General features: G+C 41.6%; 4 protein-coding genes across 12 annotated transcripts in view; 2 read left to right on the top strand and 2 right to left on the bottom strand.

Moving 5' to 3' along the window:
- Positions 1–1,093: 1,093 nt before the first annotated feature.
- cnbpa (CCHC-type zinc finger, nucleic acid binding protein a) lies at positions 1,094–4,415 on the top strand. The gene is made up of 5 exons (XM_037275288.1): positions 1,094–1,197; positions 2,372–2,498; positions 2,658–2,723; positions 2,870–3,065; positions 3,427–4,415. Exons 2-5 carry the CDS (start codon positions 2,375–2,377, stop codon positions 3,536–3,538), a joined length of 498 nt encoding a protein of 165 aa, XP_037131183.1. The 5' UTR covers positions 1,094–1,197; positions 2,372–2,374; the 3' UTR covers positions 3,539–4,415.
- A 560-nt stretch (positions 4,416–4,975) lies between these two features.
- On the top strand, positions 4,976–9,093 carry LOC119136655 (haloacid dehalogenase-like hydrolase domain-containing 5). Its single transcript, XM_037275264.1, has 8 exons — positions 4,976–5,176; positions 5,826–6,029; positions 6,111–6,223; positions 6,313–6,406; positions 7,320–7,353; positions 7,485–7,659; positions 7,761–7,949; positions 8,087–9,093. Exons 1-8 carry the CDS (start codon positions 5,078–5,080, stop codon positions 8,481–8,483), a joined length of 1,305 nt encoding a protein of 434 aa, XP_037131159.1. The 5' UTR covers positions 4,976–5,077; the 3' UTR covers positions 8,484–9,093.
- On the bottom strand, positions 9,087–11,995 carry gp9 (glycoprotein IX (platelet)). The gene is made up of 2 exons (XM_037275277.1): positions 11,534–11,995; positions 9,087–10,436 (listed from the first exon to the last, which is right to left on the bottom strand). The coding sequence occupies exon 2, from the start codon at positions 10,433–10,435 to the stop codon at positions 9,704–9,706; it is 732 nt and encodes a 243-aa protein (XP_037131172.1). The 5' UTR covers position 10,436; positions 11,534–11,995; the 3' UTR covers positions 9,087–9,703.
- Positions 11,996–15,159: 3,164 nt separating this feature from the next.
- Positions 15,160–18,446, bottom strand: part of LOC119130828 (IQ motif and SEC7 domain-containing protein 1-like) — a 74,403-nt gene continuing 71,116 nt past the window's right edge. For 8 of the 9 annotated variants that reach the window (XM_037264774.1, XM_037264792.1, XM_037264783.1 and 5 more), the window contains one exon: positions 15,160–18,324. In XM_037264774.1, the coding sequence (XP_037120669.1) occupies positions 17,797–18,324 (528 nt within the window). In that variant the 3' untranslated portion in view covers positions 15,160–17,796. The remainder of the gene's footprint in view (positions 18,325–18,446) is intronic. The other variant, XM_037264834.1, reaches the window with a different exon arrangement.

The raw sequence follows: 18,446 nt of genomic DNA, 5'->3' as shown, positions 1-18,446 counted from the left end.
TTACCCATAGAGCCCCCCAAATGTTAAATGACTGCTGGGGCTTGTCCAAACTGGAATTGATTTATGGCATAAAAACCACTTTATCGGCATCCGAATCAATGTCTTCATTGATCCTGACTCCAGTATGAATTGCTGTGTTAAGAAGCAGAAGTAGACTATGCTGTAAAAAAATCTCAAAATAACTGTGCACTTACTCCCAACCCATCTAATTTTACATCTACATTTAGAAAAATGACATTCAATCTAGCAAAGGTCAGAAGTGTTAATATTGTTCCTATGATAATAAGGATAGGGCTTAGTCACTGGAATATTTTAAGGTACTCCTCCCTGTGTATATGTGTACAGTGACTCCTCTAATGGAATATGAGGAGCATTGCCTCATATTTTTAAAGCATATAACACATGTAAATGTTTCATTTACAATACGAAACAGTAATTACCATCGAGAGTGTAGCGTTGATAGCATTCCACCTTAAGTGTGGAGCAGACTGCATCTTTCCCTCATATGGATTTTGACTGAACACTCAGGTTTTTTTGTTTTTGTTTTTTGTTTGTTTGTTTGTTTGTTTGTTGGGATCCTTCGAGGCAGTCATTCATTCCACTAAATATGATTGTTCTGTCACTGTTCTCTTGTATTTGGAAAGATAATTTTAAAGATATTTTCTAACTCTTCAACGCTCCGCACGTCTTAATGTTAAAATAAATGCTGAATAGTCCTGTTTTAGTGTTTTGTACAGTACGTTTTGTTGTTGTTTTTGCAAAACGGTGAAAAAGTAGTGTTACTGTGGTAGTGTTTGATTATGTAACCCTTGGTGAATAGTGCTTTTTAAATGTTAATGTTTCTATAAAAGCAATGTAAAGGTTATGGTGCGGGATTAAATAATAATAAAATAATACAATGTTTATTATTATTATTACTATTATTATTATTATTAGTAGTAGTAGTAGTAGTCGTCATCCAGGTTAGTCAATTTAAGGAAGCGAATGCTCTTTTGACCTGCTGATTGGTTCATTCATAGAGGCGGTATCCAGACCTTCTTGCTTTTCATTGGTTGTTGTCAAAGCACGCGGCCAATCACTGCGTAGGTTGTTACTCGTTTCCGTGAATGACAATTCAGGAACTCCTGCTCATGCTCACACCGCATGTAGCGCAAAAGAAGGAGGCGTAAACACTGACAGAGCTTTATAGCTATCGAGGTAAGAAATGAACCACAATTGTCCACTGCTCGTAAAATATTTAATACCGACGGATGTCAAACGTTTAACCAGTACGAAGTACTCTATCTGGTGAATTGGACCATTGGTCGGTTTTTAGTCAACTTGGTCGGTTTGAGCTCGTTTACGGAGCGTCAGGACCTCAGTCAGGCCTGCTAACAGTAGGCCGCCACAACGACGTTAGCGTGTTTTTCTTGCGCGGGAAATACGTAAAATTGCTTGTAAAAACTCAACGCAAATCGTTTGATGAAGCAGTGAAAATGTTTTTTGGCCGGAGAAAGCCTTTTTGTGTCGGAGGCGGGAGCTTTATCGTCGACTGAAACGTGCCTTTCAGTCGTGATGGTGCGTTGGAGAGCTAGCATGGGTTAGGTTAGCATGAATGTTGTGTCTCGACTGCGCAGCAACATCAACGTGACTAGGCCCGCGTTAGCATAGCTTCAACCTTTAGCATTGAATTGCTTTCCACGGCGTCATCGACGCAGTTTCCACGTTTGGGTAATCGTTTTGTTAAACATTTAGGCAAACGTTATTTTAGTCCAGTTAAAACGGCGATCTTTACAATCTTGGCGAATGTTAAACGCACATGAAACTACGACATGCTGTCATGGCCATTTTGATGTGGCGCTCTGCATTGGACGATTGAAAGTGATGACAAAGCTTGTACACGAAACTCGTGGGCAAGCTCACGTTGGGTTTGATGCAACAAGTTTTCTCACCGTCTGACAAACAAGATTATTGAAAACAAACTTTGCAAAACGTAATTTAACACCTGTCCACCGTTGGGCACTGCAGATGAGGTGATTGATTACACATTATCCCTCAGTCTTCCCGACTTGATGTCTTCAGCACCAAATGGATGTTCGGCCAATGGTGTTCACAGCGTGATTCCATCCTGTAAGTTAGCTGGATAGTTGTAGATGAAGCTGGAACCTTTAAGGTTAGAGATACCCCCTTGTTGGTTGTAGATTAGGAAAACCCTTGCCCAGGTCATAGCCTGCTCGATGTGCGCCGCTTCTGTGTCCGTCCCAAATAAGCGTAGATTAAATTCAATGCTTGTTCTTCAAGTCAAAATTTGGAATCCAATCAGTGGATTTGATTCTTTTCCAAGCTGTGTGAATCCAATGGTATTTATAATGTGCTGTGTTTGTTTACTCAGGTTATGGAGATGAGCTGCAGCAGCGAGTGCTTCGGATGTGGCCGTCCAGGGCACTGGATCAAACATTGCCCAAATGTGTGCGGAAGTGGTTCACGGGGACGTGGACGAGGCAGGGGGCGAGGCAAGGGTACGAAATTCTAGTTAGGCCACACCCTCAAAGGATTTTTATAACATATTTTCATTGCATACTTTATTTGGCGATTTGGCCCTAGCATGATAAAGTAATGTAAATAATTCATAGCCCTTCCAGGTTGCATGTTTTAACCCTCGGTGTGTGTCAATCCAGACTTGAACTGCTATCGGTGCGGAGACCCAGGGCACTTGGCCAGGGACTGTGACCAACCAGAGGATGGTGAGCACTGACATCTACTTATTCAAGATGGCCATTGAAGTTTTGATTGCGCCATTCAAGCACCATGTCAGTTAATATCTGTTAGGAAGCTGTTGACACCTTGGACCGCCCTTGTTTTTTTTTTATCCTCCCCCTCCCCTGCTCAGCGTGCTACAACTGCCACAGGACTGGCCACATTTCTCGTGAATGTACTGAGCCCAAAAAGGAGAGGGAGCAACTCTGCTACACCTGTGGCAAGTCCGGTCACATGGCCCGTGATTGCGATGCCAATGAGCAGAAGTGCTACTCCTGCGGCAGCTTTGGCCACATCCAAAAGCTTTGTGACAAGGTGAAATGTTACAGGTGAGTATTGGTTATCTTGTGGTATTGTCTTGGTGTGGCCCTAAAGCCCCGATCCCATTCAGCAGCAAACCACCATGGTTTTGAAATCAGCAAATGTTGTGTTTACAGCAGAATTTGTCAAGGCATCAAACAGTTTGCCAAATTTTGAACATGTACAAGATTCCCTTGCGACAAGAAAAGTATGCGAGCATCCGGCCCATGTCTGGTGAACATCTGCCACCTTGAACGAACGCAACATTTTCTATCTTTGAAAACATTAGTCTTTGAGTTTTTGAAAAGCGCTATACAAATTTAATGAATTATTATTAATTGTTCTCAGCTCAGTGAGATAGGTGCTTAACTGAGCTATTGTCACCCGTAGGTGTGGAGAGCTTGGTCATGTCGCCGTGCACTGCACTAAATCCAGTGAGACCAACTGCTACAAATGTGGAAAGGCGGGCCACCTGGCAAAAGAGTGCGACGAAACTGCATAATCGGTGCCCCACTGTTGCCCCTCCTTTTTTTCAGATTGATGGTTGGTTGTATTATTTTTCTCTGAGTCCTCTTCACTGGCCAAAGGTTGGCCAATAGAGGCTAGTCCCGGGCCAGTGAGCCTCTCGACATGTAACGAAAGGGGTGAAAAAAAAATCTTTCTGCATTCAACACAAAAATGTTTTAGTTTGGTAGCGGTGTTCTGTATAATGCTTTGTTAAAGGACCCCCCTTTCCAAGCCGCTGGTGATCAGAGATTAATCAATGGGACTAAACTTTGGAAACTGTAGGACCTCTGAGCTCGTGGAAGTGACTATCTTGTCAAGAGATGAAAGGGAGTAAAACCAAAACCAAACTTCCACGTATTGTCATTTTGGTTTGTTTTTAGTGGGTTGAGTTGGCCAAGGGGAGAATGACATTGAAACATTTCATATCATGATGCATTTCAGCACTACACGCAGCTAAGCAGGAGCCGACATTTGTTCTTGCAAAGATACAAAGCATTTTGGAGGTATCAAAGGAGGAACTTCTATTCTAGAACTCTGTTTACAATTTAAAGAAAATAAACTTGCTAGGCCGGGATAGGTGTTTTCCTTTAAAATGGCCTTGAAATTCTTTTTTGTTTTGTTTTGTTCTTTTTATCTTGACAAATTTAAAACACCGTGACCAGTTGTCACAACAGGTGAATTTGGAGTTATTTGGGAATGAAAAGTTTTCACAGAAATCAAAATGTTATTTTTGTACAATATCACTTAGACTACTGTATAAATGCCATTTGCTTGTACTCAGTTTTTAAGTCGGAAGGAAAGTGCAACTGAAGTCCTAGAAAATAGAAATGTAATTTTAAACTATCAATAAAGCTGGAGGAGCACGGAGTGGATGATGTCTGAATTCTTTGAGTTGTTTTATTAACTTCTTTGGCTAATTGCCATGTTTTACCTCTTTTGCTGAGCTTTATGTTCGGTTATGCTACACCTTCGAAACTTGGTGAAACCTTTAGCACAGTACATTTTGCATGTATCATTTTAGGTGCAATCACATTCGCCCGCAAGAAGCTCAATACAACTCGAAAGATGACCATGTAGCGTGTTGACAGATCAGCTCAGGTTTCCCTGTCAAATTTCATCCCATGCGGCAAATGAGAAGCGCGCAGCACCATCGAAGCAGTAAAATGGAGAACCCGAGTGGAGGCACAGTAGAACGCACGCAAGGAATCGCTGCAAGGAAATCCCGCTATGTGACTAAAGCATGGACGTGAAATTACACAGATAATAGTAGGAAGCGTTTGTGTGACGATCTTTTGTGATCCGTTGCTTTAGAAAACAAGACTCGTAGTGTTTTCACCTCGGTGTCTAAAATGGCAGCGGTTTTTTTCAAGACTGCATCCTACTCCTGCTTGGATCATAATGCGTCATGTGACGCCACAGGGCCCTCGCCCAGTCACATTAGAGCAGAGAACGTCAGAGGAGGAAAACAAGGGGCTGGACCCAGCCGGCTCGTTCGGGCTCAACCGATTTTCTGGCTCAGCAAGACGGTCGGGAAATGAGGGGACTCCTGCCATTGTACCGGGCTGGCCGTCACGCGAGGCCAATCGCTGCAATATTCGGTTCTCGCTGCGGCTTTTGCGGAACTAATAGCAAGGTACGAATGTAACGGCTCCCGAGTTTGCCTAGAAAAAAGGATGTTGGCAAGGCGATCGCTGGTTTGTGCCGTTACATTTCCTTAAGGATCATCGAATTGAGACTGTGTTTTATGCTACGTGTGTTTTGGAATGTGCACTGCTGACGACCACAAAAGAGGACCCAAACTTGTTTTGTTTGGCCAATTCGATCAGCGACACTGAGTTCCCAGATTTTATTGTCACACTGTAACACTGAAGGTTGCTGCTCAAAGTTGTTTTGGCGCATCGCACTGCCATGTTACTTCAAGCGCTCACACACACGAGATGCGGCTCTTTGTGAGTCCTGCATCCAAATAACACAACTTTGTATTCAGTCAACATAAAATGACCCCCAGATATTTTTACAAGTTGTACATTGGCACACTTATACCCGACCTTTAAATTGTTGCAAATATATATTTAAGCAGAATAAGAATACTTTAGCTAATACTGAGCATTTAAGTATAAACCCCTGAATCAGGTAAAAAAAATAAAATAAATAAATATATATATATATATATATATATATATATATATTTTTTTTAATATATATATATATATAATTGCAACTGTCTTTTTCACAACTACGTGCAAAGTGGTTCTAAGGTATCCAATGTGTTTTGTTCTCAGCCACAGCCAAACTTTGGCTTGTTGTTTGACATTGATGGCGTTCTCCTCCGTGGAAGAATGCTGATCCCTGCTGCCAAAAAAGCCTTTGAGAAGTTAGTGGACTCACAAGGACAGTTTGTAGTGCCGCTGGTGTTTGTTACAAATGCTGGGAATTGCCTCAGGCAAAAAAAAGCAGATCAGCTCTCCCACATCCTTGGCGTACCAGTGAGTTGATAAAGAACATGTTAGTTTAGTTATCCATTCATTCAGTCATTCTATTTATGAACTGCTTCATACTCATTACAGATCACTCAAGATCAAGTCATTATGTCACACAGTCCACTGCGGATGTTCAAGAAATTCCATGACAACTGTGTGCTGGTGTCAGGTCAAGGACCAGTTCTGGAAATTGCCAAAAAGTATCCGTCAGATTATTATTATTATTTTTAAGTATGATCTGTTTAAATGGCTGTAATTTCAATGATGTTTTTCCTTAATTCTCTCTCAGTCTGGGCTTCAATAACGTCATCAGTATTGACATGCTGAGGGAATCGTTCCCACTTCTGGACATGGTGGACCACAACAGGAGACCCAAACTACCGGTGAGAGGATCGCATCAATCCATCATTTTAGCTATTTAAAATAACAGCTGTTAATTCGTGTTCATGTTACAAGGTTTGTCCTGGCTAAAAACAGAAAATGATGGTGTGCCAAAGTGCTTAACTCATTTTAAAACTGAGCTATGTATTGATCCAGAATATTGTGTCATGGGACAATAAACTATGACCTGTTCTGGCTCGAATTTGAAAATTATGATTCAATGTTCAGAGAAGAAGAAATGTGACCCTTCTGACCCTTTTAATAGGAAAATATTTACCTTTCATTTTTAAGTATGGTAATCAATTCAGAAATGCTCACATTGTCATTTTTACTCCTAAGTTTATATCCTGATTTCCATGATAATAATTTCTGAACATATTGTTCAGTTTTCAGTTGCTGTTTGAAGCAGTTAGTCTATAAAAAACATAATTGATTTACATTCAAATTTTTATACCATGTATATAATTCTTTTCCAATTGTGCTTTACTGTACAATGAACATGTACATTCATGCGAAATTTAAAGCATTTTTGGTTAAAAGATCTATTTACATCAACTGTTATACAGTTATACATAATTGCATATTTGTATTGTAAATGTATGAAAAACCTTGAAAGAGGACTGCCTTTCATGTTCTTGCCAAATCACAAATTATATTTAAAATAGCCATATCTTCCAGAAAAGTTTCAATTAGATATTTTTCTAAAATCGCTCAGCTCTCTTGTCGACAGTAATCACGCTTCAGCAAACCTAAGTCATGTCAAGTCACACTGCATCAAATCATATTAAAAACGTATATCCTCTCAGTCACATTAAAAAAAAAGAAAAGTGTCCCATAAAAGATAAGGATGTGCAAATGAACTTAAAAGTATCACTCAGCATTACATTAAGTTAAAGTTCATTTATCTCTTTGCAGTCCAATCCTGTAGGTAACCTTCCCAAGGTTGAGGGTGAGTATTCTTTCCTTCTCTGGAAGATCTCAAAAAACTTCCAAAAGGATTTTGAAGCCACATTTAGATAATCCATCTACCATGCTTGTTTGTTAAGATTTTTTTTTTTTTATATCATTTCATCCATGCAGCCGTGGTTCTGTTCGGGGAGCCAATTCGATGGGAGACCAATCTCCAGCTCATCATAGATGTTTTGCTAACCAATGGCAATCTCAGTACCCTTCACCAAACCCAAAATGTACCTCACCTGCCACTGTTAGCTTGCAACATGGACCTGTTATGGATGGCCGAGGCACAGTCTCCAAGGTAAATCTCCTGCTTCAGCAAGTTTCATTGTTTTGGAAATAGTTGAGAAAAGTTATTCATCTGTTTTTTTTTTTTTTTACCCTCCATATTTTTTGTATCAGATTTGGCCATGGCACATTTCTTGTGTGCTTAGAGAATATCTATAAAAAGATCACAGGTAAAGACCTCAAGTATGAGGCCCTGATGGGAAAACCAAGTGAGCTGACCTACCATTTCGCTGAGTTCCTCATCCGAGGTCAGGCCATGCAGAGGCAGTGGAAACGTCCCATCACATCCCTCTATGCTATAGGGTAAGATTTTTTAGGGCGCACATAGGCAAATTAGTAACAGCCACGGTTTTGTGATAAATGCAATTGTCTCCTTTTTCATGGACATTATCTGTTAATCGTGTTGAATAATATCCCCCCGTCCTCCGTTGTATTTGTAGGGATAATCTAATGACTGACATCTACGGCGCTAACTTGTACAACCGCTACCTGGACGTGAGAGTTGCCAGAAAAAGCCCCAAAGCCATCGCCAAGATGGCGGCCGCCACAGGCTCCACCGCCGCAGTGCCCGCGGAGGATGACGTCGATAACATGTGGGAGAGCGAGCTAGCGTTGCCCGCTGCCACTTCCTGTAAATCGGTCTTAGTCTGCACGGGCGTGTACAACCCCACAGCTGAGGTGCCAAATGACGCGAGCCACTGCATCAAAGAGACAGTTTTCCACGGCCACCGGGACTTTCGCTTCGACCCTGCTCTGGTGGAGCCGGGCCACATTGTGCAAGATGTGGCTGAAGCCGTCGAGCTCATTTTTGAGAAAGAAAGGTTTGTGCCTCAATAGAGAACGAGATTAAGGGAGGGTAGACTCCCGCCCGTGTTTCACTGTGGACGTTGTTTAACCACCACCGAGGGTTTGAAACTCTCAGAAGTGGGCCGAATAGGAAAAAAAAAAAAATGCTTCTATTGCAGTAAGCTGATATCTGGCTTTTGTGATAGTTGCCTGGTTTTCTTTAATGGAACTGCCTTGTTTTACTCTATTCAATATTTTTTAGTCCACATTGATGTTGGCACTAAAAAACCTGAGATCATCGTATATTTGTTACAAGAGTTTACTGTTTTTATCAAGCATTGGACCATTGTTGAGGCCACCTTTGAGCATAGCACTACAATTGTTTACATGTTTTAACCCCTAAAAATCTATGCATGATCACCTGTACTGTATGAACAAACTGTTGGCTGTGCAATATTGTCCCCGAGTAGTTTTGCATTGTGCACACTTAGGAAAGAGACTTGACCAGTATTTTTATCTTTGTCTCATGTTACCTGTTCAGTTACACGCGAACCCTACCTTTAACATCAAAACTTCACTTTGTTATCCATATTTGACCATTTGTAATGTTTTCTTCATTGTAAATAGAGTAACTCGAAAAAATATACGCAATCATTGCAAACGAGTGTAATCTTTCATCAGCCATATGGACCTGTAATTATCTGCTATGAAATGAACGATGGAGCTCCAAAATTTTCTTTATGTTCTATGCGCCTTACTAGACTAAACACGGTATGCTGATTAATATTGAGTTTGTCGAATATGAATAAAGCAAGCAAAATCCACCCGTTTCTATCCACTTAGGTCGGTGGCCATTTTGCAACTTGCTGTCGACGGAAAGACATCACAGAGCCTAAAGTTTGGTAATGTGACGTTTGCAAAATGAGCCCTGAGGCACTTGCGATGTCATTTTTAGTCGACAGCAAGTGGCAAAATGGCCACCCCCGTAGGATGAATAATCTTTTGTTCCTGCTTAATTCATATCCTACAAACACAATAGTAATCAGAATGCCACGATAGGACACGCATTGCAAATACATTTTCTGACTTTAAATAATTTACATGAACTCAGGGATCAGTTCATAGTTTAGAATGGACTGCCTTAAAGTACAAGAAAATAATGGAACATCTCAAATTTATAATTCAAATGATTCCATCTTTATTATTATAGGAGAGTCTTCTTTTTGAACTTTTGTAGTGTAGTTTTCATGAAATGTCTTCCAATAGGTGCCTCAGATAGCCTTAATCTTAATATTGTGTTTCTTCTGCAACACATCAAGCACCTGTGGAAGTAACTCCATGTTGACAGGATGCCTTTCCAGATCCTCAGTGAGTAGCTGAAAATGTTGATTGACAGCTGACAGCCTCCTCCTGTGTCTCACCCGCAGTGGATGCAAAGAGTCACCTTTGACTCGCGAGTGTCTTTCCTCAATGTTAAGCGTGAAGGTGCAGTTTTTGGCCAGTCTCAGGCTCCACAGAAGCAGAACAACGAGGCAGCTGAGCATTACTCCCATCACAGCAGCAGAGGCGATACTACCGCAACCTCTTGGGGCGCACGGGATAAAGTAGTCATCAGTGAGTTCTGTGATAGCTTTCTGAGCCACTGAGCTGGGACTGAAGCATATGGGCTCCTGAGAGACCGCAGCTCTGTTCCGCAACAGCCAGTTCCTCACGTATTCAATGCCGCAGTCACAGTGGAAAGGATTATTGGCAAGGGACACACGTTGAAGGCCCAGCGCTTTGTCAAACAGGTCCGAGGGGATGGTGATGAGGCCGATATCCTCCGCAAGGAGCTCCGTGGTGTCTGATGGCAGAGGAGGCAACTCCCTGAGGTCAGGAAAGGTGCAGTTGACGAGCAAACCAGCAGGCTGGAGGGTTGTGCACAGACAGGCCTGACCAAGAGCCGGTGCGGTGTGCAGTGCGGCCCAGAACAAGAGGTGTGCTAGTACCGCACCAGAGAGCATCCTGAAAGATAACAAAACTGAATGAACAAATTCATAGCACAACAGAAATGTGGAACATAGACAATTTCAGTTTCAAAAGAGCTGGATTCAACATTTGTGGGCAATTATACTCATCAAAATAGCTTTAATGCAACACATGTACTTTCACGAGAGTATTTTTGTTACAAGCTGCATTCTGCCCACTTTTTATCAGAAGTAAGGCTTTAAAGAATCTCATTTACAGGACACCTGTCAGAAATGAAGCAATTTACACATATGTAAATTGGAGTTTGTCTGCAACTTGCTCAGTGCATATTCAAAATGTGCAGGAAGAAAAGCAATCTACAAAGATAGGTTGGCATAACTCATTGTTGTGTTGAATACAATCAAATGGATGAATGGATGGATATCTTGATGTAGTCGTAACAAAGAGCCTTTCAGAACACACACAAGAATAAAATGGCACGTCTGATAAACATGGGTGTCCCCAAAAAGTAGTTAGAATTACAGTAGAGTTTCAAACTCAGTTTAAGGTTCAAAGTAAGGTTTCAAACTCATCTCGGGTTTCAAACTAGGGTTAGGGTTTTAAAGTAGGGGTTCAAAATTAGGCTAGAGTCTCAAAGTAGGGTTTTAAACTAGATCTAGGGTTTTAAAGTTGGGTTTAAAACTAGGGTTAGGGTTTCAAAGTAGGGTTTAATACAATACTAGGGTTAGGGTTTCAACCTTGGGCTTCAAAGTAGGGTTTTAAAGTAAGATCAGGGATTGAAAGGAATGTTTAAAACTAGAGTTGGGGTTTTAAACTAAGGTTTCAATTTTGGGGATAGGGTAGGGTTTTTAAGTAGGTTCAGGTTTTAAAGTTTCAAATTAGGGTTAGGAATTAATATTAGTGTAGGATTTCAATTCTCTGCTTCAAACCTGGGTTATAGTTTCAAAGTGGAATTTTAAACAAGGCAGTTTTAAGGGTGTATTTCCTAGGCCTTAGCAATGGATATTAAACCATTTTAAGCAAGCATCACAAATCAACATTTTAAGAGTAGACAGAATTCACAGGTTATGTATGAGGCCTTCTGAAATTTTAGGTGGTAAAGCCAAAAGTAAATCAAACAGAAGTAAACCAACCTTTCACGGACAAATCACCAGTGCGATTTCTCCTGATCTCTGTGCTGTCGACATCCTTGAATTCTTCTTATTTATTCGTCCAGGCCAGCATTGCACTGAGAAGTTAAATACTGAATATTCAGCTCTGATGTGTTTTAGTATGACGAGTGGCCCGATGATGGGAATCCCTCTGCTCGGATGAGATAAGAGTTTATCTTTTTCAAAAAAAAGAAGAGGGCCAATGAGGCGCTCACACATTTCCTAGTATGGAGGCACTACACTACATCACTTATCGGGATCACTCTTTCTTATATTATTTATTTGTAATGGGAATTTAGATACAAACCAAACTTGATAAAAGAAAAACGTGACAGTTCAGCAAGAGCACGTTTTGTAATGCAGTCACGTTACAGGTCTATTTTTAACCTGCAGGTGGCGCACCGGCGCTATCTTCGGCTGTTAGTGATGTGCATTCCAGTTCTTTTAAGTAAACTGAATCTTTAGAATCAGTTCACTCAAAAGATTCGTTCAAACAATCGTTCAACGAATCGTCCCCCCCACACACACTTTTTTTTTTTTTTTTTAAACTTCAATAACACACACAACTAAGCAATACACCAGACAAAAAACAATCAAGTAAACACACGGTAATGTCGACAACGGCAACGCACACATTTTTCTCTATATTACAACATCCCATGGGAACAACATATACGTCAAACAATACAACCAAACCCCCCACAAAAAAAATTATATATAATAATAATAATAATAATAATTGGCTCGGTTATCCACACATTTCTTTCTATAATACACCTACACTAGTGTTGGCTCGTGAGTGAACGATTCGTTCAAAGGAACGAATCGTTTTAGTGACCGAGAGTGACCGAATCACTTCCTAAAGTGATTCGTTCTTTTTTCAGTTCATATGACTTTAACCAGTAGGTGTCAGTAATGCCCATTGAGGCTGGGGCTACCTCGTCGTAAAACAAAACGAAGAAGATAATGACGTAACTTCCCGTTCAAGTGAGGGAACGAATCCTGACTTTCCCGTTCGCGAACGAGACAATGGGTCAACTGCCTTCCTTCCCGTGCATCAACGGATCAGTCAGTGAACGTGTTGAGTCTCCCTCCTGGCGTGAACTATGTAAGCCAGAATGTCGATTTACGATTTGCCAAGGAAAGAAAGAACCACTCACTGAAACACCACTTCTTTTATGCGCGTTTTCTCCAAGCTAACGGCTAACTTTATTGCATGAAGGGATGCGCCGTTATGCAACAACGGGGAGATTGCTTCTCTTTGGGTAATCTTGATTTTATAACACTTATAGTAGTTTTTAAATAACGTGTATGCATATATACGCCTAAATATTGTTATCCGATATATCTACTGCAATTTCACATTATTGCTGGTTTGAAATTTACTTTTATTATTATTGTTAATAAACATTTATGTTAAAACGTGTCTGGTGTTTTATTCCTTGTTTTCATATTCGCCAATTAAAACATAAAAATCAGACATTTGGTTAACTGCTTTATATGACAATATGTGTAGGTACACCTCATGGACACTGCAATAGGTACACTACACGAGGTAGAAAAATAAAATAAAAAATAAAAAAAGGGTTAATTGCACAATAAAAGCACATTTAGGTAAAATCTCACACCCGATATCGAGTTCTTACCGAGCAAGAGTCCGTGCCACTAACCAGTCGGCTATTTCGAACTGTCAAGCCACGGCCGTCTGCACTCTTTTGTACTAGTAATGTGCATTCCAGTTATTAAGTGAACTGAATCTTTAGAATCGGTTCACTCAAAATATTTGTTCAAAAGAATCGTTCACCGAATCGTTCACTACACTTTCTTGGACACTCCATTAGGTACACCGCCATTTTCAAGTGTACCTAATAACAGGCCACTTTATTAGGGAAAGATCATGGTCAAAGGTCACAGGTGTCAAGCTCTAGTCCTCGGGGCCGCATTCCAACATGTTTTCCAAGAGTCCCTCGTTAAGCGCACCTGCGTGAAAAGTTTTTGGTCACTTTCACGTTCATAAGGAGCTAAAACTTTTCACACAGGTGCACATAACGAGGGAATAACACGGACACTCCATTAGGTACACCGCCATTTTCAAGTGTACCTAATAACAGGCCACTTTATTAGGGAAATATGGTCAAAGGTCACAGGTGTCAAGCTCTAGTCCTTGGGGCCGCATTCCAACATGTTTTCCAAGGTCCCCTCGTTAAGTGCACCTGCGTGAAAAGTTTTAGCTCCTGCAGAACGTGAAATGACCAAAATCTTTTCACGCAGGTGTGTTAAACGAGGGTAACTTGGAAAACATATTGGAACGCGGCCCCTCGAGGACTGGAGGTCGACACCCTTGGTTTAAGTGAAAAGTGCCACACCCGCCCTCACCCCCACTTTCTGATTGGCTGTTTGATCTGTGACGTCACTTGGGACACTCCATTAGGTACACCGCCATTTTCAAGTGTACCTAATAACAGGCCAGTTCATTAGGGAAAAATCATGGCCAAAGCTTAACTGAAAGTGAAAAGTGCCACACCCGCCCTCACCCCCCACTTTCTGATTGGCTGTTTGATCTGTGACGTCACACGGACACTCCATTAGGTACACCATCATTTTCGAGTGTACCTAATAACTTTATGCATTTTTTGTATGTGTCAAGAATGTGTATTTGACTACTTGCTCTTTATTTTGGGGGACACCAACACATATTACATAACGTAAAACACATACATATTGTCATATAAAGCAGTTAACCAAATGTCCGATTTTTGTTTTCATGCCCAAAAAAATAAAAACAAGGAATAAAACACCAGACAAGTTTTAATGTTTATTAAAATGATAATATTTTTATGTAATAATAGTTTTTATGTTTTAATTGGCGAATATAAAATCAAGGAATTAAACACCAGACAAGTTTTAACATAAATGTTTATTAAAAATAATAATAAAAGTAAATTTCAAACCAGCAATCTAATGTGAAATTGCTGTAGATATATCGGATAACAATATTGAGGCGTATATATGCATTCACGTTATTTAAAAACTACTATAAGTGTTATAAAATCAAGATTACCCAAAGAGAAGCATAATCTCCCCGTTGTTGCATAACGGCGCATCCCTTCATGCAATAAAGTTAGCCGTTAGCTTGGCGAAAACGCGCATAAAAGAAGTGGTGTTTCAGTGAGTGGTTCTTTCTTTCCTTGGCAAATCGTAAATCGACATTCTGGCTTACATAGTTCACGCCAGGAGAGAGACGCAACACGTTCACTGACTGATCCGTTAATGCACGGGAAGGAAGGCAGTTGACCCATTGCCTCGTTCGCGAACGGGAAAGTCAGGATTCGTTCCCTCACTTGAACGGGAAGTTACGTCATTATCTTCTTTGTTTTGTTTTACGGCGAGGTGGCACCAGCTTCAATGGGCATTACTGACACCTACTGGTTGAAGTCATATGAACTGAAAAAAGAACGATCACTCTCGTTCACTGAAAACATTCGTTCTTTTGAACCCATCGTTCACTCACGAGCCAACACACTGACTGCTGCGACACATTACCGACTACTGAACTGCGTAACAGAAACCAGTCAAGTTGGGCAGGCAGAAATGACAAAAGCCATATCATAAGTCATATATTTGTTTATTTTGCGTTCTCAACATTGTCACAGTTGAAGTTTTACAATAACTGGGGTCTTACTGACTCACTACTCACTGTACAAACAGAATGCACACATAAATGAGGCCATTCTTGTATTTTCTTTTTTTTCCTTCTTCTTTTAATGAGTCTCACACCAGAACGAACAGTTCGCGGTAAGATTCATTTGTCTGGTGTTGTTGTATGTGTATGTCTGCACGGAAGGAGCATGATGGAAATGGCAGCGAACTTTTCTAACAGTCAGCTTTTGATCTCTACAGCAAATGTCGATTCCCGAGACAATCGATATGTTCAGCCCTCACTCATTCTATGAGGGGATGTTTTTACATCCTGATCAAAACTGCAGATATCAGAATAAAGTATGGATCGTATTCACACTATGTACAGTATCATATAACCACCAACTTGGTCCCTTTACACCTTCGTAAAGATAAATCCTCCATCCAAGCAGTTTGCACATCCAAATCTCATATTTACACAACGAAAGCCCTCAGCTAAGGAAGTGCAACGTTCTTTATGTTTATAATGTACACACAATGGCTTTGTTGATGAAATGCATGCCGAGCTTTATTATTAACCAGCCTAACACGAAAAAAAAAAAAAAACACGGCAACGTTGGCAAACTCCAAACTATAAAAAACAAAACTAAGCCAGTTTCTATGATAGGCTGATCTCCTCCATCCTCCCCCCATTCGTCTCACAGTGAATAGGACATGTGATGCATTGGATCCATGCAGTGCATTGTTGGGGTTCCTTTTCACAAAGAAATGACTGTAGACACGCACCAAACACGAACGGGACATGAGGGTCCAAATCATAGCAAAACACGGAACTCAATAGAAAGAAACATTCAGCTCCTGTCTGATATGTGAGAATCAGGAAGGTGAAAGCCTGATTGATGGCCATGAATTTTTTTTCGTGACTCTTAATATACCTGTACAACCTGAATAATTGGAACAAATCGTCTACTGTTACCAATGTGCACACTAGAATAAACTCTTATTTGTCGAATGTATAAAGTTATTCTTTACATACTCCAAGTTTCTTTGTTCAGTATACATTTCTGCGGTACAACTGCATTTATTATTAAAAGAAAGGTTATTTTATGTGCTTATCCAGCAAAATATATCTGGCCAAGAAGTAGCTACTCCTTTAATAAAATATATACACACATTCCTCCTCACTCTATCTTCCCCTTGTAGGTATTTATATACTCCTAAATAAGGGGGGGGGGGGGAGTTGCTTTATCACCTGGACAACAGAAGACTTCCACTCTCAGTACAAGTCTGCATTTGGGAACATGATTGCACTTAAAACTTGCTATGGTAACACTGATTTGTTATACAATGTGCAGAGGACAGCCTCACATCAATAACAGTACATGCAAAAAAATCACTAGACATTCCACCAGGGCTCTGAGCCTGCAGCGAGCATTAATTTAGACAGAGAGGGGCCGAAAAACAAAAATAAATAATGACACAAAACAAACAAACAAATCGCACGAATCTTAGGGACACTTTGCGTGTTCCTAATCAGTACAAGGATATTGCACATATGATACAAAAACAAATTATTTACTGTCAGATTTAAGTCACTCACTTGTTGGTGAGGGAAAAAAAAAAACGCAAAAGCAAAAAAAAATTCTAGTTAGATTTAATTAGTGGAGATGGCAGCTGTTACTTATAACCTCTGCATTTCTTTCAACATTCATGCTCCAAGCCTCTGTCTAAAATATTTTACGAGCCGCAACGGCAAATTTGTACTTTAAAGTGGCTCGTGGGCAAGAAGAATCAATGTAGTGGCGTTGCAACAGCTGCCATCTCAAAGCTCCTTCTCCCTTGGAAAGGCCAAACTCCCAAGATAGATTCGAGGCTGATTTCACTGCTTGCGCATCTACAGCTTTGCTACCCCAGAGTCAGTATAATACTGATAACTTTTTGCTGATAATAATTGTAGGTATAATCTTACAAATTACTCACGACATACTGTACAGCAAGTCTTGACTAAATAGATTATGCGTTAATAATTGGCACATTTATGTATGAGCGCTAGGAGACAAAACGTACAGCTGTCATCTACGGTAAATACAGCACTAGAACTAATAGAACTCAGACATCGCTCACCTGTCCTCCGCTTTGAGTCAAATAATTATATCTTCATTACATGTGAGCTCGATCGGAGGCAGGGATAAATAGCATCCAAACTGAAAAAGTTGTGCACCACAATGTCGCCATCATTGTTGTGCCAGGGTTGTCTTTCCTCCTGATTACATGGAGGCTGTGGAAAGGGGCAGCCCGCCGATGTGTGCGCATGTGTGTGTACAGCTCCACCCGCCGCCAATGATGAGGGGAGAGGGCGGAGGGGGGGGGGGCAAACCCGGAATCAAACATACTAGTAATAAAGGCCCCTGGTGGGATAGTTGTGGTCCAATTGTCCATCCTGCCTATTAGTTGGACGTGGAGGTGAAACAGTGCCTGCAGGTGGTTTCCATGGCAGCAGCAGTAAAACACAGTGGACAGGCCGTCGCGCGAGTCGCGCCGTCAGTCATCCCTTTGGTGTCAGAAACCGTCCCTCGCCGGCGGTGCCCTCCGTCGCCGTCACGTCATCACACTACGGTGCTGATGCCACTGTGTTTGCTTTTGGGTCCGCCGGGTGCTGCGCCTGCTTGCTGGCTACTGTGGTGCCCCCCACCACCACCATGCTGCGGCTGGGAGCTGTGATGAGAATGCTGGCTGTAGTGGCTGTGCTGGGCATGCGCGGGGTAGCCGGGGTGCTTGTGGTACTGCGTGTGCGGCGGTGGGTGGTAGTGGTGATGGTGGTGGTAAGGCGGCGGGTTCTGAGGGACTTGGCAGTACTGCGGGTGGTGGCCGTGGTGCGGCAGCGGCGCACCGTGCACCACCTGCGCTGTGTGGTGCAGGTTGGTTGGGTGGGGCTTGTGGGAGATGAGCGTAGGGTGGCCGGGCGGGGGGTGAGGCCCGTGGCTTTGGGAGGACGGTTTGCCTCTCTTGCTGCCAAATAGCGAGCCCAGGATGGAGGTGGATGCCGAGTTGGGGAGGGGAGGATGCTCGCGTGACGTCCCCTCGCGCGGGGTGGCGGCTCTTCGGCACGTGTGCGGGCTGCTAATGATGGACCCCTGCGGGGATAAAGGCAACAGCACGCGCGTCAGACATGAAGCAAAACAACGGCTCTTCTGGAGGTGTCTTATTTTAAGTAGCAAAATGTTTTCAGGCATGCAAATGACAAAACGGAAATGTC

The sequence above is a fragment of the Syngnathus acus genome, chromosome 2 (genome assembly GCF_901709675.1).
Source record: "Syngnathus acus chromosome 2, fSynAcu1.2, whole genome shotgun sequence".
Classification (NCBI taxonomy): domain Eukaryota; kingdom Metazoa; phylum Chordata; class Actinopteri; order Syngnathiformes; family Syngnathidae; genus Syngnathus; species Syngnathus acus.
The sequence above is the reverse complement of the archived record's forward strand: the minus strand, read 5'-3'. Positions and strand labels throughout refer to the sequence as shown.